At 42.8% G+C, this 26,193-nt stretch overlaps 1 protein-coding gene across 1 annotated transcript; it reads left to right on the top strand.

Annotated features, from left to right (window-relative positions):
- Positions 1 to 1,459: 1,459 nt before the first annotated feature.
- On the top strand, positions 1,460 to 22,878 carry LGALS3BP (galectin 3 binding protein). Its single transcript, XM_077328124.1, has 6 exons — positions 1,460 to 1,517; positions 8,058 to 8,135; positions 12,907 to 13,098; positions 18,272 to 18,403; positions 18,574 to 18,847; positions 19,358 to 22,878. The coding sequence occupies exons 1-6, from the start codon at positions 1,484 to 1,486 to the stop codon at positions 20,361 to 20,363; spliced, it is 1,716 nt and encodes a 571-aa protein (XP_077184239.1). The 5' UTR covers positions 1,460 to 1,483; the 3' UTR covers positions 20,364 to 22,878.
- Positions 22,879 to 26,193: the final 3,315 nt, after the last annotated feature.

The following is a 26,193-nucleotide window of genomic DNA, read 5'->3' as shown; positions in this document are numbered from 1 at the left end:
TCTTCTGAGTGCAGATGCACTGCCTATTTTCGATTTTCTTCCTCCCAACCCAGTTGCACTTCCAGCACTGACATGCAGGGGTCTCTGCTGATTAGTTTCATTTTAGTGCTTCCTTCATTTCATCTCAGACTTTGTACTATAGAATAATTTTTTCTGCTTTACCAGCAGCGTTAAGTAATGTGATAAGCACTCTTATCATAAGGAGTTAAAGATGAGCCTATAGTTGCCTTCAGGTGCCTCTCCCTTTTCCCTGTCTGCATGTGCTTCACACAGTGAGGGGGGGTGAGAAATGCTTGCCAGGGGTTCCCTCTCTCTGCTCTTTCCCACCCTGCCATTTCCCTCCCAGTTTAGCAATTTTTTTTTAATTCAAGGGTATGTTTTACACTGGGATTCTGTTCTTTAAAAATAATTGAGCCATTTCATTTCTTTCTTTAATTTAAAACAAAACACCAGTGACCCTTGTGAATAGGGCCCACGGGCAATACATTTCAATATATCTGAGGTGGCTCAGTCAGTAAGATGCTTACCTTGAGACCACAACTTTTTGAGATCAAATAAGGCTGTTGGTCTTGATTTTTTTTCCTCATGCAGGAGTTTTTATTTTATTTTTTTTACTTTTAAAAAGTAAAAAAAATGCTTAAAAGTTTTAAAATTTCCATTTTTAAAACATACTTTTAATTTAAAAAAATAATTAAATGAAATGGCTCCTTACAATAGTTTTTAAAAAAAGGAATATCAGTGTAAAGCATTCCCTTCACTTTAAAAAAGAAATTGCCAAGCTGGGAGGGAAAGGGTTGGGGGGGGGAGCGGAAGGAGGGCAACCCTGGTGAGTATTTCTCTTCTCCTCCATTGTGAAGACTGGGAGGAGGGAGGAGGAAGCAGCTCAAGGCAAGAATGGCTCATCTTCTGACATTAATGCTTATCATATTATCTACAGGGGCTTATAACACAGGGGGAAAGCTTTCATAGCACAGAAGCTGAGACAAAATGAAGGCAGCATTAAAATGCAAAGTCTGGAAGTGAAAACCCTGCTCATGCTGAAAATCAACAGCTCAAAAAAGGGAGGGGGGGAGAAAAAAAATCTCAGCAATCCAGTTTTTCTTATTAGCGTGCAGAGCTAAATTCTGTGATTTGGAGGAGAAAATCTGAGAAAGAAGATAGGCGCAGAGTACAGGAAGAAATGCAAACAGGATGTGAATTAAAGAAATATTGCTTCAGTTCAGTAAAAATTGAAATCAAATACTGAATGCAAAAGCACCCTGATCTAATTAATGCTAGAAGGACCAGAAGACTGATTTAGTATAGTACAACTTTGATTGCATTGATTGCAACATTTTAGGAAGTACAGCTGGCTGGGCACTGAATTAAGGAAGTCCCTGGATAAGTTTATGAAGCCATGTGATTTTGGTAGGGAAATGCCTCTTCGTCAACTCCTTTGAAAGTGCCAGTTTCAAAATTCTGTCTCTTATTCCTCTCTGGGTCAATGATGTCTCTCCTAGGAACCAGCATTTTCCAGGGTAAGTTCAAATAGTATTGTGTTGGAATAGAGAATGGATACAGAAGGTATACTTAATTGGCAGAGGTGGGAAATACATATTTGTTCATGGATATTTTCTGTTTTCTCTGTCCTGGTGTGCAACACTAACCATTGGCTATGAGTGCTTGGACTTACTGTGGACTTGCATGATCAACAGAGTGACAGTTTAAACTTCAAATGTGGCCCTCTTATATGTCACAGTACTAAACCCAAGAACATAGGAAATCCACCAAACAACATTTTCTGCTCTCCTTACAGCTATTGATCAATCAGGAATATTTCCTGAATCATGGCTTAATTCAGTTATTATGCCTAGCCACAAAAAATGGTGGTCTCAACTCTCCAGAAAATTATCATCCTATTTGGTATCCTATCTATTGCCAGTAAAATCTATGCCAAATATGTGGAACTTAAATGATTAGATTGGGTGACCTCAAATAACATATTAGGCCCTGGACAAATTGGTTTCACACAAAAAATGTTCTACTATTTGTTAGGTGCAAAGTCGTGTCCGACCCATTGCAACCCCATGGACAATGATCCTCCAGACCTTCCTGTCCTCTACCATTCCCCGGAGTCCATTTAAGTTTGCACCGACTGCTTCAGTGACTCCATCCAGCCACCTCATTCTCTGTCGTCCCCTTCTTCTTTTGCCCTCGATCGCTCCCAGCATTAGGCTCTTCTCCAGGGAGTCCTTCCTTCTCATGAGGTGGCCAAAGTATTTGAGTTTCATCTTCAGGATCTGGCCTTCTAAGGAGCAGGCAGGGCTGATCTCCTCTAGGACTGACCGGTTTGTTCACCTTGCAGTCCAAGGGACTCGCAAGAGTCTTCCCCAGCACCAGAGTTCAAAAGCTTCAATTCTTTGACACTCAGCCTTCCTTATGGTCCAACTTTCGCAGCCATAAATTGCAACTGGGAATACCATAGCCTTGACTAAATGCACTTTTGTTGGCAGGGTGATGTCTCTGCTTTTTAGGATGCTGTCTAGATTTTCCATAGCTTTCCTCCCCAGGAGCAAGCGTCTTTTAATGTCGTTGCTGCAGTCCCCATCTGCAGTGATCTTGGAGCCCAAGAAAATAAAATCTGTCACTATCTCAATTTCTTCCCCATCTATTTGCCAGGAATTGAGATGCCATGATCTTTGTTTTCTTGATGTTGAGTTTCAAGCCAATTTTTGCACTCTCCTCCTTCACCCGCATCAACAGGCTCTTTAGTTTCTCTTTACTTTCTGCCATTAGAGTGGTATCATCTGCATATCTGAGGTTGCTGATATTTCTCCCTGCAATCTAGATCCCAATTTGTGACTCCTCTAATCCCGCCTTTCTCATGATGAGCTCCGCAAACAAGTTAAATAGGCAAGGCAACAGTATACACCTTTGCCGAACTCCTTTCTCAATTTTGAACCAATCAGTGATTCCATGTTCAGTTCTCACTGCTGCTTCTTGACCTGCATATAAGTTTCTCAAGAGACAAATAAAATGCTCTGGTATTCCCATCCCTTTAAGAACTTGCCACAATTTGTTGTGCTCCACACAATCAAAAGCTTTAGCATAGTCAATGAAGCAGAAGTAGATGTTCTTCTGGAACTCCCTAGCTTTCTCCATGATCCAGCGTATGTTGACAATTTGATCTCTAGTTCCTCTGCCTCTTCAAAATCCTGCCTGTATTTCTGGAAGTTCTCGGTCCACATATTGCTGGAGCCTAGCTTGTAAAATTTTGAGCATAACTTTGCTAGCATGAGAAATGAGTGCAATGGTACGATAGTTTGAACATTCTTTGGCATTGCCCTTCTTTGGGATTGGAATGTAAACGGACCTTTTCCAATCCTGTGGCCATTATTGAGTTTTCCAAATTTGCTGGCATGTTGAGTGTAGCACTTTTACTGCATCGTCTTTTAAGATTTTGAGTAGTTCAACTGGAATGCTGTCACCACCACTAGCTTTATTGTTGCTCAGACTTCCTAAGGCCCATTTGACTTCACATTCCAGGATGCCTGGCTCCAGGTCAGTAACTACCCCACTGTGGTTATCAGGGATGTTAAGCTCGCTCTTGTATAGTTGTTCTGTATAATCTTGCAAACTTTTTTAAATCTGCTTCTGTGAGGTCCCTACCATTTTGGTCCTTTATCATACCCATCTTTGCATGAAACATTCTCTTCATATCTCCAATTTTCTTGAAAAGATCTCTGGTCCTCCCCATTCTATTGTTTTCTTCTATTTGTTTGCACTGTTCATTTAAGAAGGCATTCTTATCTCTTCTAGCTTTTCTCTTTCTCCCTTGCTTCCCTTCTCTCCTCAGCTATTTGTAAAGCTTCTTCAGACAGCCATTTTGATTTCTTGCATTTCTTTTTCTTTGGGGTGGCTTTAGTTGCTACCTCTTGTACAATGTTGCAAACCTCTGTCCATAGTTCTTCAGGCACTCTGTCTATCAGATAGACCACTGTTTAATTTGTATTCCCTTGGAGATAAATATCTGAATACAGATAGGAGGAAACTCTTATGTAGCCTTTGCTGATTTAAAGGGTGTATTCAACTCGATCTCTAAGTCTCCACTGTGGGGGAAATTGGAAGCCCTTATGATAGATTCACATTTACTTTTACTGTTAACGAATCTTCACTCCAATAATACCTGCCAAGTTAAATTTACTGCAAAAAGGTCACTTAATTGATAAAATTACCCATCCTCAAGAGCCAGTTTGGTGTAGTGGTTAGGAGTGCGGACTACTAATCTGGCATGCCAGGTTTGATTCTGCGCTCCCCCACATGCAACCTGTTGGGTGACCGTGGGCTCGCCATGGCACTGATAAAACTGTTCTGACCAAGCAGTAATATCAGGGCTCTCTCAGCCTCACCCACCCCACAGGGTGTCTGTTGTGGGAAGAGGAATGGGCAGGCAACTGTAAGCCGCTTTGAGCCTCCTTCGGGTAGGGAAAAGCGGCATGTAAGAACCAACTCTTCTTCTTCTTCTTTTTCTTCTTCTTCTTCTTCACCGAGACTGTGTCCTTGCTCTTCATTTATTTAACCTTTTTTTTTTACATGATTGTCTGGAAACCCTAAGTTTTATAAATGGACATCCGCCTATATTAGATAATTTACCAATTCATATTCTTCTATATGCTGACAATACAGTTTTGCTTTCTTACATAGAATTGGTTTGAATAGATACCTGAATGCTTTCTACAAATACTGTCAATATCTCTTCATTTATCTATGGGAAAAAAGTGACGATTTTTGTGCAGAAACGGTATATTGATGGCCATCAAATTGAACAGGTCAAATGGTTTAAATATTTGGTAGCTACCTTCCAATATAACCTTTATTGGACTAAGCACAGAAATAGAATAATCTCCAAAACTAATTGCTCTTCTACCCTCTTAAATAATTTCTTTCCCCATAAAGCTAATTGATTTGTTCCTGTTAAAGCTAATTGATTTGTGACTGTTGTGTTTTTGATTCTAAGGTTCTCCCTCAGATTTTATATGGTATCCCACTGTGGATTTCGGCTTTCAATAATAGCTTGGAAAGACTACAAACCACCTTTTTTCAACAACTCTTGGGAACTCCAAATTGTGTTCCTTATTTTTTCCTATGTCTTGAAACAGGCCATATTATTCTTGAAACCAAGGCCTGGTTTTCTACCTTTAAATATTGATTAAAATTGCATTTCAGGGTCCATTCAGATAGTCTATTGGCCTTTTTACTGAGGGACAGCTATAAATTCAAATTGTTCTCTACTATTCTGAGCTTGCTCAAACAAATTGGCATTGACTGTGACTACATGTGATCTCTGGATGAGGCTTCCAAAATGCACCCAATTAAACAAAAGCTTCTTGATCAAGAATTCCAAAAAATCCATCCAACCATTGATTTGCTTTCCTCATGCTCTTGTTCTCCAAGTGCAGCATGGGGTAATGCTGGTTTATTCCTACAATTTGGTGAGCCCCCTTTATTGCAGAGTGCTTATGTTTGCACAGCTTAATGCCTCCATCAAACGTGCTACAAGGGAGATTTGCTAACATCTCTTTCAAAAACAGATTATGTCTTTGTTAACTATGTGTCCCTGACACTATTCAACATATTATACTTGACTGCCCTTTGTATACAGTCCAGTGAAGGCATGTCATGCCCTTTATATCTAAACTAGATTCAAAGCCCATTTTAAATACCAATAAAATGGGTGCTAGAAGGGCTGGATGTATGGCACAGCGATCCCAAAAGGGTCCTGTGTGGGTGGGAAGGCAGGCGGAAGAGGGGCATGGGGCGTCTACCGCGGACCTCGGGGAGTCCACCGCGGTGGAACTGGGCCAGGGCAGCTGCGGCATGAAGGAGGCGAGGAGGGCATCAGGCGGCCATGTTGTGGCACACGGGTGGCGAGGCCTGCGTGCGGCACTGGCGGCGGCGCGATGGCGCGATGGCGCGGTGGGCTGCGGTGGCGCAACAGCACGGTGGGCTGCTTTGGCGCGCTGCGAAGTAGAGGCCGGGTGCTGACGTCTGGAGGCGCCACTTACGGCGGAGCGGCTCGGCGGCGGCCTCGTCGTGTCGGCGGACATCTTTGATGTCGCTGGCTGGGCGCAGCGGCGTTGGTGAAGTTCGGAGGGCGATGACCGTGGTGGATGTTGTCGGGGGCATGCGGCTTACAGTGGAGTGGCTCGGCAGCGGCCTCGTCGTCTCGGGGGCCATCTTGGAGGTTGCGGGCTGGGCGCCATGGCAGTGGCGAATTGCGGAGGCCGGCGAGCATGTTGGCTGGTGTCCACGGCAGCAGCAAAAGTCAGTGAGAGGCAAGGGGGGAAGTGAGCCATTGGGGAAGGGCAGTAGCTGGGCGGAGGGGAAGAAATGTTCTCCGAGGCCCGCGGCATGGGGCGAGGCTCCGCCCTGGCAGCCATCCGGCCAGGATGGCGGCTCGGGAGGACTGGAGAGTTCTCGGCGCGGCATTCAGGAGACGGGCTAAGTGGCCTCCCAATTGGCCACTTGGCCCTGGAGTGCCACTCGGAGGAGTGAATTAGGAGCCGCTTTGCTCCTCCGAGTTTTTATCCCAGACAGGGCCCACCGTAACTCCTCCCCGACAGCCTTTACTCTTTTATTTAATCCGCTCTGCAGGAGCGGATTAAAGATTAAAGATGGTGGCCTCATCAAAAAGATCTGATCTGTCAATTTCTATTGAGTGATAAGTATGTTAATATCACTTTTTAATGGCTGATTTTTTTGTTTCCTATTCTTAAATCAAAAACTACTGGTATACTATGATTATCTATCTTAGTTTTCCCTGTTCTTAACCTCGTTTTATGCTTATACTGCTAAAGAAAGGAAATCCATCATCCTTCCTGGTGGAACAGAAGAGAGCACATAGTGATGGAATCTGAAACTGCTGGAGACTAGTGTAATTTAAGTTTGTTTAGTCATCTCAGTGTATTTAAAAAGTAGTGAGTGTGTTGGGATTGTTGGCAGAAATTAGTACTAAACAGCACAAGATAGATATGTTATGTCTATGGATAATAATTCATTTTCATCTACTAGCGTATTTATGGATGAACTTTAAATACTGGTTTTAAGTGAAATAGTTCTGTGGGTAAACAAAGCACAGTAATGTTTAAATTGCATCATATTGTTGACCACTGTTTTGGTTCTCTTGTTCTCACTGTATTCCTGTTGCATTTTCTTCCTTTAATAGCAGAATGGCTGTCATAGGGGAAGTTGCTTGAAAGGGTTGCAAATACAAACTCGGTTCCTTCTGCTCTATGGTACCGTGGAAATGAATTAACCTGGCAAGGACAAACTTTGCTAGAGTTTCCTTGTCATGGAGAAATGACTCAGAGCTGGTTCCAATTGCAGCTCTCTCTTGGAATAGACCTAGCTATCTCTAGCAAAAATTCTCATTCTCATTCTGGGCAATTCAGTGCTAATTATACATGATGCATAAGTGTGAATTTTAAAATATGGTTTATGATTAGATGATTGAAAGCAGAGAAGCAATGATGGGAGGGAAATGACAGTTAAAAGTGCTGCTTGGGATGGGGAAATAGCTATTAGGAAGACTACATTTCTGCTACTTCCATAGTCTCTATCACTCTCTTCCAACGTTTGCTTGCTTGCTTTCTTACTTAAATGGTACTGGGGCTTGATTTCTGAACTGACTGCTGTCCATGAAGGCATGTTGATGTACAATTTCATTTCCAGCCTTTACACTTTACACTGAATTTGCACTCTGGAATTTGGAATTAATTTAAAGAAATCTTAGATTGCCTTCCAGATTTTCAAAGGACTCATATATGGAATAAGTGGCCACATGATGAAAATCTACTGAGCGAAACTGCATGTTGTTGACTCTATTTTACTTCCCCTCATTCCTGTTCCTGAGCTCCTTGCCCCTCCAAACCAATCTAAGTTCTTCCGAGTGATGAATGAGGAATTAAGCTGAAGTCATCTCCTTGTGTTGGACTGAACTTTTACATGCACTTTAAACCCCAGTCACCCATGACGTGCCTGGCCCTACCTGCTTGTTCACATTTGTTGTTTTCCATCAGGTTGGCTGCACGGGACTCAGTATGGAGTGCTGATGCTCAGTCTGCTTTTGCTGTGGCTGAACTTAACTGACTCACTGGGTAAGTTAGCCTATTCATGGTCTTGAACAGGGATGCCTTATCAAGATGGAACAGCTTCCGCAGGGAGCATGCCCTAGTGACAACAGAGGACAATGTTCCTGCACCTTTGCCTTGTGACTAGAGACTTTAGGGGGAGAACCAGACTGTTCCATTTCTGTCAAGCTTCCTCCTGTGCCATATTAACCAGACTGTGCCATATTAATAGTCAAGGTTTTCCTCTATTACTGACACTAAGTTGCAGTTGCTGTTCTGTGAACCAAACAATTATTTACCAAAGGACAAAATAGAAAAATACACTCTCAGAATTAAAGTAGCAATATACAGCAGTGTACGCTGTACTCGAACTTTCTGTAGTATGTATAATATGATTAGGGTTGCTAATTCTGGGATGGGAAATTCCTGGATATTTTGGGGTGGAGCCTGAGGGTAGTGGGGTTTGAAGAGGGGAGGGACCTCAGCAGAGTATAATGCCATGGACTCCACCTTTCAAAGCAGCCATTTTTTTTTTTTTTTGCTGGGGAATAGTTGTGATTCCAGGAGATCTCCAGCCAACAAATGGAGGTTGGCAGCCCTAAATGTGAAATAGGCAAACTAGCAAGGTTAAATGGAGAGCATTTTCTGTTTATCTCTGTTTTGAATATAGGAACAGATCAGAGCATCCAAGATGGTGTTCCTGTTTAGGGACACCAACCTTTCAGGCATCTAGAGCCCTGTGCTATCTCAGACAGAGGTGGTCTATGTTCAACAGCCCTGGAGAAAGTTGAGTCAGCTCAGACCTGGACAACACAACAATAATAGCTAGTGTTTTAATGATGGTGGCTTGGGATAGGAGCTGTCATCTGACTCCAACACAGGAGAGAAACATATCCAGGAATGCTATCTTGGATGGCCAGTTGTGGCACTGAACCTTCAGCTGGCAAAGTAATGACACCGCATTACTTGTTTAGCTTGGAGGCATAGAAGGCAAAGGATGGGGGTATTGCAGTGGCCATCTGTGGTCTGGAAGCTCATGGCACAGGATCCTGGGTGTCATTCCCATGGAGGTGCAAGAGGCTCAGGAGCTGGTGGAGTTACTGGAGGTTAAAGGCTGGCAGCAGCTCATTTAAAAGTTGATTCAGCGGCTGCTAGTTGACTTCAGCAAGACCAAGCTGCATGTGGCCAATCATGCTGGGAGTTTTGGCCACTTGTGCAACAATGTGACACATGCCAAATCTGCTGGGTACTACATGAGCAGCATAGTGCCACAGCCAACATTCTTGGAGGGTCATGGGTACTTCTTAAGGGAAAATTGAAAGAGCAGATGCTAGTGCAACTATGAAATCTACCCCATCAATTTTGATGGAGAATGTGTGACTGTTCAGCAAATATTAGGTAAATATTTGATATTTAACATCAGAATCTAGAAACGTTCAGTAGCAACCAATGGTTGACAAGACTGTGCCTGATAGGCAGAAGCGGTCTATATTATTAGACAATAATTGAGTGACTCCTTTCTATGTCATATCATACTTTTTTCTTTAATAGAATCATAGATTCATAGAATCATAGAGTTGGAAGGTACTTCTATGGTCATCTAGTCCAACCTCCTGCAGAATGTAGGATATTCACAACTACTTGCCCACAACAGTGACTCCAATTCCATGCCCAGATGATGCCTCCCCCCCCAAAAAAAATCCAGAATCTCTGGCCAGTCTTGCCTGGAAGAAATTCACTTCCTGATCCCAAAGTGGATATTGGCATTTTCCTGGCCATGCAAGAAAGGGCGACAAGAGCCAAGCACCGACACATTCCCTTCTGCCCACCTACAATCTGCTTAAGTTCACAGAATCAGCATTTCTGTCAGACAGCTGTCTAGCCTCTGCTTAAAAACTTCCAAAGAAGGAGAACCCACCACCTCCTGAGGAATCCTGTTCCACTGAAGAACTACTCTGTCAGGAACTTCTTCCAGAAGTTCTTTTGAATTAATTTCAACTCATTGGTTCTGGTCCAACCCTCTGGGGCAAGATAAAACAACTCTGTTCCATATGACAGCCCTTCAAGTACTTGAAGATGGCTATCATATCATCTTGTAGTCTTCTCTTTTCCAGGCTAAACAGACCAATCTCCATCAGCCTTTCCTCATACATCTTTGTTTCCTAACTCCTCACTATTTTTGTTGCCTTCCTCTGGATGCATTTGTTTGTCTACATCCTTCTTCAATTTTGGTGCCTAAAACTCTAACTGGGGTCTAACCAGAGCAGAGTAAAGCAGTATCATCACCTTGTGTGAACTGGGCACAATGCTTATTTTTATACAGCCCAAAATCCCATTTCCCTCATACTACTGCCAAGACAAGTTTCCTGTATCCTATAATGATGCATCTGATTTTTTCCTACCTAAGTGCAAAACTTAACATTTATCACTATTGAAATTCAGTTTATTCATTTTAGCCTAGTTTTCCAACCTGTTGAGATCATCCTGTGTCCTGATTCTATCTTTTGCTGTGTTTGCTGTGTCTGCTACCCCTCCCAGTTTAGTATCACCTGCATATTTAATAAGTACCCCCTCTATTCCTTCATCCAAATCATTTATAAATATACTGAACAACTCAGGGCCCAGGACTGATCTCTGAGGCACTCCATTTGTCACTCCTCTCCAAGAGGATGATGAACAATTAACAAGCACCCTTTGGGTGTGATCTATCAACTGTTATCTATCTATCTATCTATCTATCTATCTATCTATCTATCTATCTATCTATCTATCTATCTATCTATCTATCTATCTATCTATCTATCTATCTATCTATCTATCTATCTATCTATCTATCTATCTATCTATCTATCTATCTATCTATCTATCTATCTATCTATCTATCTATCTATCTATCTGCCATCCTCCCTAAAGGCTCAGGGCAGTTCACATAAAACAGAACAGAAACAATAAAGATAATGTAGATTGACAATAATGAATGAAGTGAAACAGCAAGCAACATGGAACAGTAGAAAAATGTGGGAAACATTAAATTAACGCATACTGATAGCCCAGTAGATTGGGTGAAATTATGGTGGGTGCCATAGGAGGGGGCTCAGGGGGAGGGCCCTTGGGAAGGGATGGTACAGGTCAACCTCAGCCAAATGCCTGGTGGAGGAGCTCCCTTTTGCAGGCCCTGAGGAACTGTTCAAGTTATAGTCAGTGTAAATTCCATCATGGTACATAAATTAACAAACCCAATTTACAAAATTATGAAAATTATCCTTGAAAGTTTCCAATATTCCAAATATTTTTCCTAAGTATTAGCTATAAACATAATTCATGCCTATATCAATATAATTCATATAAGGTAAACTCTTGCCTATTCTATATTGCTGACGATCACGTCTTTCTCCTATATATCCTATAATAAATATAAAGAATATTTATACCAACTAGAAAACATATTTAAAGTATTTAAATTATATAACTCTTGAAAAGTCATCTTACCAACTCAAAGTTTTAGCATGAACTCTATTCATATAACATTGGCCTTCAGCTCACAGGTATGGGAGAGCTTTGTCAAGAGATCACTCCCATTGTACCATTGTCAAGCTGGAGTAATTATGCTCAAGCCCTAATTGAACCCCAACTACTCCTGGCTTGCACTTACAGGTATAGCTTTATAAAAAGCAAGATAGCTCCAAACTAATATTCAAGCCCCTAGGTATCAAAGTGTCCAATGAGTATATATAAAATTTTTCTCATTGTCTCAAAATTCTGTTAAAGTCCAATTATGTTGTCCAACTTGTACAATTTTCTCAATCACAAAGAAGTGTAGATCCTCTGCTGTGTGTCCTTCTACAAAGTGGCTCACCATTGGGGCATCCATAAAGTGATGTCTAATTCTGGATTGATGCTCTTGGATCCTGACTTTTATTGGGTGAGTGCTAATACCGATGTACGATTTAGCACAAGGACATCTCACACAGTATATGACATTTTTGCTGTTACAATTGATAAACTGGTTCACCTTAAAAGAAAAACCATTCTTTGGCTCACTAAACTCTACCATGGTGTGAAGGTAATCTTAGATTGGCATAGAGACGCAACCACAATATAGGGGAGTTAGTCAGTAAGAAAGCATTGCCAACAGAGATGTCTTCTAACAATTTACCTAAGGGGAACTTTAGGTGTGGCTCCTACGGAGTCTGTAAGTTTTCACTCCTGATTTAAGAGTTTAGTTTTTCTTTTAAGGTGCTGTTCTCACTGAGCAGTCCTGTCAGAGCTCTCTCAGCCCCACTTATCTCATAGAAAGTTTGTTATGGGGAGAGGAAGGGAAGGCAATGGTAAGTCACTTTGAGACTCCTTTGGGCAGTAAAAAGCAGCATATAAAAACAAACTCTTCTCCTTCTGTGTTGCTATTGTCTTCCGTCCAGCATTTTTTACTCTACTGTCTGAGCATGAGAATCCCATTTAGATGCCACAGCTGTCATTTTCCAATCCCTAGTCCATGAATACTCCTTTGATAGCCATCCAAGCTAGTGGACATCATCTCATCCCGTAGCAGTGAGTTCGACAAGATAATTGTGTATTTTGTAAAGAAGTAATTTATCCAGAAATTACTGTCCATCAGCCTCATTGTGTGTTCTTGGATTCTAGACTTTGCAGAGGGGGGAAAAGTTTCCTCTGTCTACTTTCTCAACATCGTGAATAATTTTAGAAAGTTCTATAAATTAAAAATTATATAAATCTTTGTTACACTGGTATCTTGTCACTAACCATGTGCTTTTATTATGTTTCTTTTCTGCATCTGCAGATATCCTCAATCCAGATGTGAGGTTGGTTGGTGGAAACGACTTCAATGAGGGCCGTGTGGAGATCTTCTATGCCGGACAGTGGGGGACAATATGTGATGATAATTGGGATATGGCTGATGCAAACGTTGTCTGCCGCTCCCTGGGTTTTCCAGGTGCCACAGAAGTGAAGACAAGTGCAGCATTTGGGGAAGGTACAACAGAACAGAATACAGAGGCATGCAGCTGTCATCTGCCTCAACACAATAGTTTCTGGTCCCACATCTTAATACATTTGGAGTCACTAACCATATTGACTGAGTAGACATGTGTTTGAGCCATGCTGTAGAAAAAAAAAAGATTCTTACACATCATAAATGACTGTGCACTGGAGCACTTGGTCACAGAGAGCTGAAGTGAATCTGCTCTGCTACCAGGCCCGACTACTAGCGCCCTACCTGTCCCCCGAACACCTGGCCACGGTGATCCATGCAACGGTCACCTCCAGAATAGATTTCTGTAACTCGCTCTACGCGGGCCTTCCCTTGTCCTTGATCTGGAAACTTCAGCTAGTGCAGAATGCAGCTGCTAGGGTCCTAACTGGTACACCTTGGAGGGCCCATATCCAGCCAGTGCTGAGGCAGCTGCACTGGTTGCCGATTGCTGCCCGGATCCAGTTCAAGGTTTTGGTTTTAACCTACAAGGCTTTACGTGAGTTGGGACCCACATACCTGAGGGACCGCTTATCGCCCTATGCCCCCCGCAGAGCTTTACGTTCTGCGGGAGAAAAACTGTTGGTCGTTCCCGGCCCTAGGGAAGCACGCCTGGCCTCGACCAGGGCCAGGGCCTTTTTGGTCCTGGCCCCCGTCTGGTGGAATGAGCTCCCGGGAGAGCTGCGGGCCCTGCGGGACCTTCCATTGTTCCGCAGGGCTTGCAAGACGGAGCTCTTCCGCCAGGTTTACGGTTGAGACCAGGCTTAACATCTATCCCCCCCCCGGGACCTGAGGATTGGGATTAAAGAGACGGGTACCATCAGTATCCCCTCTCCACCCGCTAGTGGGGGAATGGGTAGTCGATTAGCCGCTCTTGCCAGGCAGCTTTTAATTGTAGATGTGTCAATGGGATTTTAATGTATTTTATGGGGTTTTATACTGTTGTAACCTGCCACGAGCCGCAAGGGAATGGCGGGTAATAAATCCAATAATAATAAAATAATAATAATAATTCAACAATAATAACAGTAGGGGGGAAAGTAAGTGCAGAACAAGCCTTGGGCAGATTCTGCACTGCCTGATTTTTGCCGCACTCATTCTTGCCGATCTCCGTTCGATCCGGGTCCGGACATGGTAATGATCTGCAACAGTTTCCCCAATCTGAAACAGATTTCACTTGTCTCCACCATCTGCACCAGATAAGAAAAAACCTATCATTCTCTATGGATACATATTTTTGATGGGTTGACGTGGTATCTACATGACTCTTTGCACATTGGTCCCAAGAGTAGTAGCTTAGAGCAATGTAATGGTACAGAGGATCCACAAGTGGAAGCCTCCTGGTTGCCAAATTCCATGACTGCAGGTAGTGACATGAATCCGCTAACAGGGGTGAAAAACTGATTGAAAGCAGTCTGAAGATCTAAAGTTGTTTGGTGTTTTTATTCAGGCTTATTATGTTGAATGAATGAAATTTAAAAAAAAATGTTTTCTCAATTAAAAAAACCCTCCCCCCTGGTCTTGAACCCATGAATCATTATGTTGTGATAACTTTCGTAGGCACCTTACCAGCAGCACCACCTCCCAAGATTGCCTTTTTGTGTGACAAAGATGATGTTACATGTCCATCCCATCAGTTTTGCAATAAAAAAGAAAAAGAAAGCCAGCAAACCATCAAAAGAATGAATGTACAGAGTAGGGAGCAGTGAGTTCAATGGAAACCAGGTAACGATTGAAGAAATCCAATGAGAGCCTCTCAATACTGCAAACAAGGCATAGAAGAAGTGACGTGTGCCCGTTACACCGGCAATCTCAAACTGTCGACTATGAACAATTACAGCCTCAGCATAGAAAGAGGAGGGTGGGGTGGGAAATAAAGAAAAAAAATCTAAAACTTAAAATGCTCAAGGTAAAATTACCCAGGAACCCTTTCTGATTGAGTCCACATCTTGACAAATCAGCGAGAGACTACTGCATCACGTCAGCACTAGGGGCGCGGGGAAAGGAATGGCAGTTAATCCAAAACCTTGGACATCTGCACTTTCATTTCTGGGGCTTTTGGAGCACTTTTGTCTGATATAGCAGATAATATGCATTCCCTGATATTCTGGCGAAAAGGTTGTTTCACCACAGGGTCAATAACAAATGCTGCAGATAGAAAATTTAAAGTGAAAAACATCCCGATGGAAATCATGTAAGGTGAGGATTGGTTTATTTTGTTTGTGTTCGTAGAGGGAAAACTGCCCAGTGCAGAAGGGACCCTGGTGAGAGATGTAGAGGTCATTGCACCAATTGGAAACAGTGACTACAATGCTATTAAGTTCAGCATTCAGGTAAATGAAAAGTTACCTCTGAAGTTCAAAACTGTAATATTTAATGTTTTAAAAGGGAAGAGTAAAATGGAAGCTAAAGGGGAAACACAAGAGAGTAAAATCCCTAAAAGATGCTTGGAAGCTATTCCAGTTCTTTATTTAAACTGTCATAGACCAGAACAGTAGAAAAACATGGTACATAAAAATAGATAGAGATAAAGATAAAAGGTAAAACAGAACCATCCTTTGTGGGACAGGCTGCTTAGAAGCTATGGAAAAAACACAGTACATGACACCCAAATAGAATGCATTCCATAGGTTAGCAAAGGCACTGCCAAATCTGAGAAGGCCTGCTCAGTTAACAACGCAGCAAGTTAAGGAAGCTATAAAAAGTAAAGACACTTTAAAAAAATGGAAAGTTTGACCCAGTGACTTGAACACGAAGCTCTGAACATTGAACATAGGATCTGGCAAAAGACATGTAAGTCAATAATTAGGTATTTTGAGGAGCAGGTTGCTGAAAGCATCAAGACAAATCATAAATATTTTAAAAAATATATCTGGAGTGGTAAGCCAACCAGCCAAGCAACAGACTGTACTAGCCATAGGGTGTCTGTGGCCATGTGCATTCCGTTTGGTAAGGTACATGTGAGGGGGGAGAGCTTTCCCTTCAGCCTAATTGCCTGAAGTTTAGCTGTATTTTCAGGGGATCCTCAGATCCCACCTGGAGGCTAGCATCCCTAAACCTCAGTGGGGTACAGTGCTACAGAGTCACCCCTCCAAAGCAGCCATTTTTACCTGGGGAGCTCATCTTTATAGTCTGGAGATGAGCAGTAATTCCAGGAGATCTCCAGGCCCGACCTGGAGGTTGGCTGTCCCTGGTCTGGGAATATTCCTTGAGGTTTGGAAACAGGGTCTCAAAAGTGTATAATGCCTCCACAGCCACCTAACCAGCCACATAGCACCCCTGATCTATTTCAGGTCAAGAAAACATTGCATAGAGGAAGTCAAGTTACCAGATTGGTGTTGGTTCATGTTCTAGAATTCCACATTACCTAGGTGTGCATGAACCTGACTAGGGTCAGCAGGGCAGCAGCTTGCCAAGGAAGACACAACTCACTCATTTGGTATAAACATGGCCACAGCAGTTTATTGAACTCCAGCCCCTCCTAGAGCGGGGAGGGGGTTGGCTTAGCGTGCGCAGGGCCTGACCCCTCAGCCGCCCGGCTGCTTTTCCGAGGGTGCCAGGATGGCCATGGCCCACCTCCTCCTGTACGGGCGAACAGGCCAATGTCATCCACCCCTTCCCGGGAAGTGACCCTGGCGGGGCCCCACCAGATGTCCACCTCATCTTGGTACCCCTAGGTCACTTGGCTACGAGCCCCTGGCTTCCCAGTCGGGTAGGCCGCGCTCATATGCATGCCGGTCTCGTTATGGAGACCCTCACCTCAGGGCTTCAGGGCACAAACTGAAGCCCTGCCAACAGGCAGTCGCCATGCTAAACCGCCTGCACCACTGTGACGGATTGTGAGAACCCAAGCCACTCCTGTGGCCCCCAAAGGGAGGGAAGGAGGGAAACTGATTTTGGTGAAAGGCCCAGAACAAAGAAGCCGTAGGCTACGTGGCATCGCAACAAAAGGGAGTGCCACGCTCCGCCCCCAGCGCCAGGCCAACGCTCGCCTGCATCATCTCCGGCATACCCCCCACTGGATCAACGGTGGCTGCACTGAATCACGGCCACTTTTTGTGTACAGAGACCTCTTATTAGGGTTGCCAGCTTCCAAGTGAGGTACTAAACCCACTCCAAACCATGAGCTAGCACTCACTGCATTATAGAATACAACGGGATTTGCTACTAGTGTTCTTATAAAACAGAAACAGAACACAAATTTCCATATAAGAACCAGTTTCCAATGTCCTGGGAATGGTGTGCCTAGGTCTAGTGAGAAAAGATGGAAATAGGAGGAACTGTAGCATCTGACACACACACACACACACCCCGCACACGTTGAACTGAGAGGAATTGTTCAGGTCAGGAAGGTGATATAATTCTGGTCCAAATGCTGAAGCATTCCCACAAGCATGGTCACAAGTTGGCATGGCAGAGCAGAACTTGCCTTGCTGTAGCACCAAACATTCTGAGCCTCAATTGTTTCCATCGATGGACAACAAATCCTGTTATAAGATACACTGCTCTTTCTTGGATTGGGGCCTATTTGCATAAGATGTTTGTATAAGATGTTGAGTGGGAGAAAAGATAGGAGATCCTTTCGGTTTGGCTTCTCAAACTGGTGTTTAATTGGTTTTTATCAGTTTGGTTTTTTATCTGATTTGTATTTATTGTTTTTTTTAATGGTGTAAGCTGCCCTGACTTGTCCATAGGGAGAGAGTGCAGATTAATTAATTAAATTGACCAGCAAAGTGTTTACATAGTCCCATGAAGTAAAGTCCCAACCTTCTCATGATGTTCTGCTAGTGTATTTCCACACTAATATCAATAACTTTGCAGGGAAGGTCACGTTGGCTGACCAACTTTGGGTACTGGCATGTGAAATTGAGTATTTAAATCCTTTGCAGTCGGGAATTGGATTTGGGCACAGAAACAAATTCTTTAGTGCCTTTTCCCCTAAAGTGCCATGCATGATGCTAGCGTATAACAATAATGCTGTCCATATCTGAGGTTCCAACTTATGCCGCCGGATTGTATTCAGGGCCCAAGCTGTCCCAGAAAGGCTTGCTATGAATTTCTGAAATCCAGACTGGCAACTGGAATAATTTAGAGCCTGAATGTTGTGAGTGCAGGAGAACCTGCTCGGAGCACTCTTATTCCAGAGTGACTGGCTGTATGTTTGCTTTCTGCACAGGATCAGGACCCATTGTTTTAGATGACATCACCTGCATTGGGACAGAGACATCTCTCACACAGTGTACTTCTGGAGGATGGCTCAACCACAACTGTGGACATGGGGAGGATGCCGGGGTGGTGTGCACCAACAGTGAGTCTCCAGTGGGCTGTTGTTAATATGTGTAGAAGTGATTATCACCTGCTGTTGTTTCAGTTGTGCTGTGTCTTACTCTTTTGGAGTTTCTGTTGTAGGACCTTAAAGTCACAGTAATCAGGTTATCAATGTAGACATCTTATACCACTTTGGGCCTCTCATTTCAGGAAGCGTTTACAATCCTGGGACTTTTGTTTTCAATCATTTTGGAAATTTTTCTGAGGACCTGGGTAAATTATTTGACAGCCAGCAAGACTGTGACATCAACATTACCATCATGACAGCAGCAAGTGATTTGGAGCTCCATGGTTATTTGTGTGTACACAGTCTGATTCTCTGTGCAAACAGTGAGGCCAGCATTTTGCTGCAACAAAGTAATAATAACTCATATAGATTGCTGGTGGAAGAGGAGTGTCTGCCTAGTGTGAACAGCTTTCTCAGGTAAGAAGTATAGGTGGCATACTAAGTCCAACCTGCTCTCTTGCACTTAAAATTCTCACTGCTGCTATAACCTACAAGGTTCCAGACACATAATTAATAGTACACAACTGCATTTGGAATCTCACAGAGTGGGAGAAAACAAGAACAGAGGCCATAACAGAAAGGGTTGCACATTCATCTGCTCATAGCTGTAGCCTTCTGAGGCCACAACTACTTGCATGTAACATGTGGCTTGCCTCTGAGCATGAACTGAGTTCAATTACGTGAAGGCTAAACTGCCATCCATTTAAGCATGCTGACCATTGCTTGCATTATTTTTTGTTAATGTGTGGAAGGTCATAGAAACTGAGGACCTTAGTAACACTTCACTTTTTAGTTATTTCAAATTTGGGGCAGAACAAAAAGTTTCACTTGAAGATGGTTCCAAAACCTTCACAATGAAATGTAGAACTGGGATGTTCAAATACAATTAACTCTCTTTTATTTTCCTTTGTTTGTTTGTCCCCTCAGATACTTCTACTCCAGGCAAATTGAAATCACATTGGATTCAGTAAAGTGCATCCACAAGTTGGCTTCAGCCTACGGGGTGCCAGGTCTGCAAGCTGACTGCCGGCAGATCTTCCCATATCTTCTTCCATTGGACCCATCCTTCCATGGCGCACTGGAGTTGTATGAACACAGCTTGTCTAGTGAAGATAGCCCCCTGCAACAGCTCATCCTGCAGTACCTGGCCTGGAACTGTGAGGGCCTGTTCCGCACTAAGGCCTGGTTGGGCCTCAAACCAGACAAAATGGAGGTTTTGCTTTCTCGTACTGATTTGGTGGTTGAGAGTGAGTGGTCACTGTTGAAATCTCTTGACCGCTGGGCTCAGGCCAATGGGCCAGGTAACATGTCAAAAGGACTTTTGAAAAAGATCAGATTCCCCATGCTCAACCCAGAACAGTTATTTAAGTTGCGTTTCAACCTGACATTGTATGAGGATCATAACAATGTTTTCCAGGAAAAGATTCTGGAGGCACTTGAATTCCACACAGTCCCATTGGAAGTCCTTAGACAATACAAACCCCAAGAACTCAAAAGTGATGCCTATGTCCCTCGTTATTTTGCTTCTGCTTGGAGCATGTACTTAAAACATGGATTCTTGACAAAGCACACTGGATCTAATGCCTCCCAGTCATTTGAAACCCCTAAACACCCTAGTTTTCTTTTCAACACTGAGAATATATCCTGGTCCTTCACTTATCATGAAATTGCACCAGGCTGCCAAAATGATCACTTCTGCTCCTCAGAAACTTCCCCTATTCTCCATCTTGCATCGGCAGGTTCCAAAGAAGACACCATCTGGTATGAGAACAAAGCACTTGTCGTCTGCCAGGGTTCTTATATCATAGATGTCCTTGACTTTAAGAACAATACAGCTGTGGTCCCCAAGGCCAACTTGTTTGCCTTCCCTTGTCCAACTGGCTACACAGGTATCATGGCTCTGGTGCGCCCTGGTTACAAGCTGAATGCATAAAGAACTAGGTATTTCCTTTCTAACAAGGCAGGTTCTGAGAACAGTGGAAGTCTTTCTCTGGAGGCATTTGGTAATATCCCTGCTTTTATTGTTTTCCTGGTTTGCACACCAGCTCTAGATCCAGAACTGTAATCTGATTGTAATGCTCACTTAAAACGTAATATTTAAAGGTTCAGAATGTTTGTAAAAGAAAATAGCAATAACGAGAAAAATTCTACACCAATAGGATTTCAAGATTTTATGGCATTTTTACATTGGTTGTGTGATACTTCTACGTATTATTTGGTTTTAATTTTGATTGCTTCATGTATGTTAAGCTCAACCTCTTCCTCAAAATTGTTTTGGATTTTTAAAGCATTTTGGACTAGTTATCATACAACAATCACACAATCAATCCCAAGCTTTTGTGCGAGTCTTTGATTATTACTAATAAGAAAGCTCTTTATTGGAAAAATGACAAACAGAACATCACGGGGATTTTGCTAAGACTGGGGAATTGTACCTAACGATCTCTTATCTACCCTTTGCCCACAGCCCCTTGCAGCACTAAACAGTTTAAGCACAATGAAATAGACAGTCTCTAGTGTTCAAAGCCTTTGGAAGATGAGCACTTCCCCTGCATGGCAGAGTGGGGAAGGAAAGAAGCAGGAAGAACATGCCCAGGAACCAGGTTATACGGCAAAAGCATAAATCATGAGTTGACAGCATTTAAGAATCGCAAACATTGGTGGAAGGGAGGTCTGAGGCTATACAAAGGGAATATGCAAGTGTGCTAGGGTAGTCAGCTCCAAGCTGAGAAATACCTGGAGATTTGGCAGGTAGCCTGAGTTAAGCAAGGGGAGGGACTTTAATGGGATAATGTCATAGAGTTCACCTGGTCATTTTCTCCAGGTGAACTGATCTCTGTCACCTGGAGCTCAGTTGTAATAATGAGAGATCTCCAGGTACCACCTGGAGGTTGGCAGCCCTAAAGTATGCTAAGCCTAGTATTGTCCCTTAAGACAGGAGTGTCCTTTGAGGTTTTTTTGGTCCCCAAATAGTAGCCAGTTTGGGGTATCCAAGTTGTGGGTGATAGTGACTTCTCTGAAATAAAGCAGAAAAGTATAAACAAAATAAATATATTTTCTGCATCTCACCCCAAGCAAGGTCTGAGAGCAAGCTTGGTGTAGTGGTTAGGAGTTTTCTAATCTGACAAGCTGAGTTTGATTCCCCACTCCTCCACATGCAGCCAGCTCACCACGGCACTGATAAAGCTGTTCTGACTGCACAGTAATATCAGGGCTCTCTCACATGCACACATTGTTTGAGTATTAGTGGCAATTTATTATTCATTTACTAAGATGTGTTCCACACACACAGTGTGTTCCATTGGATGTACTAACAACATCCAATGCACATTGCATGTGACCCTCCAAGTCTTGGAGAGAGGGTGGAAGTTTCCATGAGTCCTAAGTGCAAGCTCTCCACCCATGACAAGCCTCCATAGCATATCAGCCACATCTGGCAAACCATTTACATTAGTTAACGACCCATATTGATTTGTCTCAAAGAAAACTTTTCATAGGATGTTTTTAGATAGACGCTACATTAATCAGATGGGTCTAAAAGAAAAAGCATTCCTGTTCTTACAAAAAACATTCATGTTCTTATTTCAGACTAGCAAGAAAGCCCATTGCAAGCAAGAATGCAATGGGCGCTAGGACCCAGGGGACACTGGGAGGTGCAGATCTCTCTGTGTGTCTCTTTCTCTCCCTCTCCCTCTTGCTGCATGTCTCCTGTGCCTCCTCACAGCAGAAGGCATAGGAGGTAATTAGGGCTGGTTTGTAAGAGGGAAGAAGGTTAGTGTGCAGTTTGGGGTAGCTCTGTCTGTCTGTCTCTCTCTGCCTCCCTTGCAGCAGGAGCAATAGGAGGGAATGAAGGTTTGTGTTCAGTCTGGCAGGGCTCTGTGTGTCTCTCACTGTCTCTGGCATGTCTGAGAGAAAAGTGGCTAGTGTCCAGGGAAGGAGGGCGGGAGCTGTAGGGGTAGGGTGTTGCTGGCTGCACCCTGATTGGCCCTATTCCAACTTGGACAGCTGGAAAAGTCCCACCCCCCAGGCTGTTTCACAAATATATAGAGGAAACGTGGATAAGGCTTAGACAAAGTTCATTTAAAGTGGGGGCCACAATATGAGACATTCATGTATCCTGTCTGACAGAAACCACCACAATGAATAATGTCATGATTAAAGATGTGAAGTTATGCTGCACTGAGTGACATTACTGGCCCATGTAGTCCTCTGATCTCTATTCTGACTGGCATCAGGTGGCTAAGATCCAGCACCAAAGGATGACTAATATGTCAAAATATCTGTCTACCTCTGAACTATGACTTAAAGTTGCCTTAGAAGACACAGCCATTGTCTTCTTTGACAGTAGTTCCTCTGGGTATCTTCAAGCCCTATTGCCTGGGGGCCTTTTAGCCTACAGTTAAATAAATGTGGTGTGTTATGTGCTTCCACAATGACCTCTAGTCTCTCTCCTCATGTTTCTAAACACATTCAACAATAGTCACAGTTTTATTTTTGGTGTTGTCAGTAGTGAGAGTATAAACCTTCACATATATGAACTTGTGTATATTTGGCAAATTTAAGGGGAAACTATCTGATGGGATGCTGCGGAGCAGCATGGAATTGCTCATAATACCTTATTCAACTGAAAGGAAGATCCAGTTTTCTTCCATTAGGAAAGCATGGTGGGGTGGGATCTGTTTTACATGTGGATCCAAACTGCAGTTATGTACAATAAAAAAAATTGTGTTTGTATGCAACCTATTTAAAGGTGAATTGTACTACAATACAATACCTTTATTGGCATAAAGCAGATAAGCAGGATAAACAAAGTTAGTCAGGATACGTCAGACAGTTTAAATTTAAAAACTGAGGACAGAAATTCAGCCGTAATAAAAGTGATGTTGGCATCCTTATCACTCAGTAAAAATTGGCAAATCAGGTCTCTTGAATGGTTTCTCCGTTTTGGTATGAGAGGTATGATATGCCTTCTCTGTTCAGTGAACAAGGGACAATCCAGTAGGATATGTTGGATGGTGTCAGGAGAACTTGATTCACAGGTGCATAGTCTGTTTTCGAAGGGGATCTTGGCAAATCTCCCTTGTAATACTTTAGATGGAAAGGCGTTAAGCCGAGCAAGTGAAAACGCTCTGCGATGGAGGGGATTTGCCAAGTTATGGAAATAAGCCGGCATTATCCCGTGCTTCACTTGGAGACCAAGCGCACAAGGAGAGCAGATTGCTGGCACAGTGGGATGGATTTTTTGAAATTCCTGATCAAGTAGCCTTTGTTTGATCTGGTACATAATGGAGGATTCATTCAGAGATAAGATGTAATCGTAGTCAATGCCAATTTGTTGGAGTGTAGTCAGGATGGTAGAGAACCATTTAAATTTAAAAGTGTCTCTCAGTAAATAGGCCAATAGACTATCTGATCGAACCCTAAAATGCAGTTTTAGTCAATATTTAAAGGTGAAAATCCAGGCCTTAGTTTCGAGAAGATTGTATCCAGTTTCAAGACATAAAGAGGAGTAAGGGACGCAATTTGGAGTTCTCAAAATCTGCCGGAGAAAGGCAGACTGTAACCTCTCTATGTTTTGTTAAAACCTGTAGTCCACAGAGGGATACCATATAAAATTTGGGGAAGAATTTTAGAGTCAAACACACGACAGACATCTAGGACAAACTGATTGCCTTTAAGGAAGAAAAAACGGTTTAGATGGGTAATGGAACAGTTAGCCTGCAAAGTAATCCTATTTCTGTGTCTAGTGCAAATTATGTTGGAAGGTGATTCCTAGGTATTTGAAACATTTGACCTGCTCGATTTTATGACCACCAATGCGCCAGTTTGAGGGAGACCACTTCTGTGCAAAGACCATCACTTTGGTTTTTTTAAAGTTTATCGATAGGTCATTGAGTTGGCAATATTCGTGGAAAGCATTCAGATATCTATTCAGATCAATTCTGGAATGGGAAAGCAAAACGGTGTCATCAGCATACAGAAGAAGTGGGATTGGCAGTTTATCTAGTTTGGGTGGATGACCATTTATGAGTCTTAGGGTTTTTGGGAGATCATGTAAAAAGAGGTTGAATAAGTGAGGAGCAAGGACGCAGCCTTGTTTAACTCCTCTCAGGATGGGAATTTGATTAGTTAAATGACCCTTTTCAGTAAGTTTATTGTTGGAATGGAGGTTCACTAGAAGTAGTAATAGGCGCAAATCAATATTAAGGTCTTGCAATTTTCTCCATAGTAAACACCTGGAGATAGAATCAAATGCACCCTTGAGGTCAACAAAAGCTACATAGAGTTTCCTCCTACCTGTATGGAGATATTTGTCTGCAAGAGAGTAGAGGGTTAAGCAGTGGTCTAAGGTGGAACAGTTTTTAGTGAAGCCAATTTGTTCAGGACCTATTAGGTCATTTGAAGTCACCCAATCTAATAGCTTAAGTTCTAGATGTTTGGCATACATTTTGCTGGCAATGGATAGAAGGCTAATAGGGCGGTAATTTTCTGGAGAGCTGGAGCCACCTTTTTTATAAATTGGGACAATGATTGAGTTAAGCCAGGATTCAGGGAATATTCCCGATTGGTCGATGGCTGTAAAAAGGACAGCCAGGAGTTGTTTCCACCAGTTAGAGTTTAGTTTAAATAGTTCAGCTGGTAGACCATCAGGCCCTGGAGATTTGCCTAATTTTAGTTCTTGGATAAGGTTTTCAATTTCATCTAGGCTAACAGGAGGCCAGCTAGGAAGAGAATCAGCAGAGGGTAGGCTGAGATGATTGTTTTGGATTGGGGAGGCAGCAAAAAGTGTAGAAAAATAATTGTGCCATGTTTGGGAAGGGATGGAAGATTTAACTGGCCTGTTGCTTTCACCTAAGTAGTTTGCGATAGTTTTCCAAAAAGCGCTGCTGTTGTTAGATTTAAATGTTGCTAGAAGATGGTCCCATTTTGCCTGATAATAAGAGCGCTTCTTAGTGTTTATTAAAGATTCATAGTGTCTTTTTTGGAGTGTATAGTTTTCTAACAAAGTGAGGTCTTTGGACAGACGAGCCTCATGGAATGACTTCCTCAGAGCAACCTTTGCACTGAGGCAATCATTATCAAACCAAGAAGAAGGTTGGGTTGTAGTAGATCTTAGGGGTTGGGCCTTAGTTCTGCAGGCCAAAGCAATTTGATCAAATGTTCTTAGAATCTCAGAAGGGGAACCAGTTCTAGTGATAACCTGTTTTAGGTTAGTCATCTGAGCAGAGTTAAGGAATAGGGTGAATTCACTGCCAACTTTAGGTGACCATCTAATTCTATTAAGGATCATAGTGTTTTCCAGGGGAGAGGGTTGAGTTTGGTCTGGAGTAACGGTATAAAGGGTTCGGAATGAGAGCTGGAGTGGTAGATGGTCACTTTCGGTGCGTGAGCCTATTGACAGAGAATAAACTGATGCGAAAAAATTGAAAGAACATAAGCTATAGTCAAGTACACTCCTACCACGGGTTGTGCAAAAAGTGAAATCCTTTGAACCGGGAAATTGGTCGAGACCATTTAGAACAAGCAGATTGTGTGCCAGACAGTATTCGATCAATTTAAGACCTGCCCTATTCAGTGTGACATCCGAGGATGACCGATTGAAAGAAAATTGAAAAGGTATATGATCTTCAATGTCAATCCCCAGGGAGGAGGCTAAGTCTGAGTTAGACACACCTATGCGAGCATTGAGGTCTCCCATGACAACTAAGTGGGCCGTGGGAAATTGGCCTTGGGTTGTTAGGGTGAATTCTGAAAGTTTGGAC

This window comes from Paroedura picta, chromosome 3, assembly GCF_049243985.1.
Source record: "Paroedura picta isolate Pp20150507F chromosome 3, Ppicta_v3.0, whole genome shotgun sequence".
Lineage (NCBI taxonomy): Eukaryota > Metazoa > Chordata > Lepidosauria > Squamata > Gekkonidae > Paroedura > Paroedura picta.
Note: the sequence above shows the minus strand (reverse complement) of the source record. Positions and strands in the feature narration are given on the sequence as shown.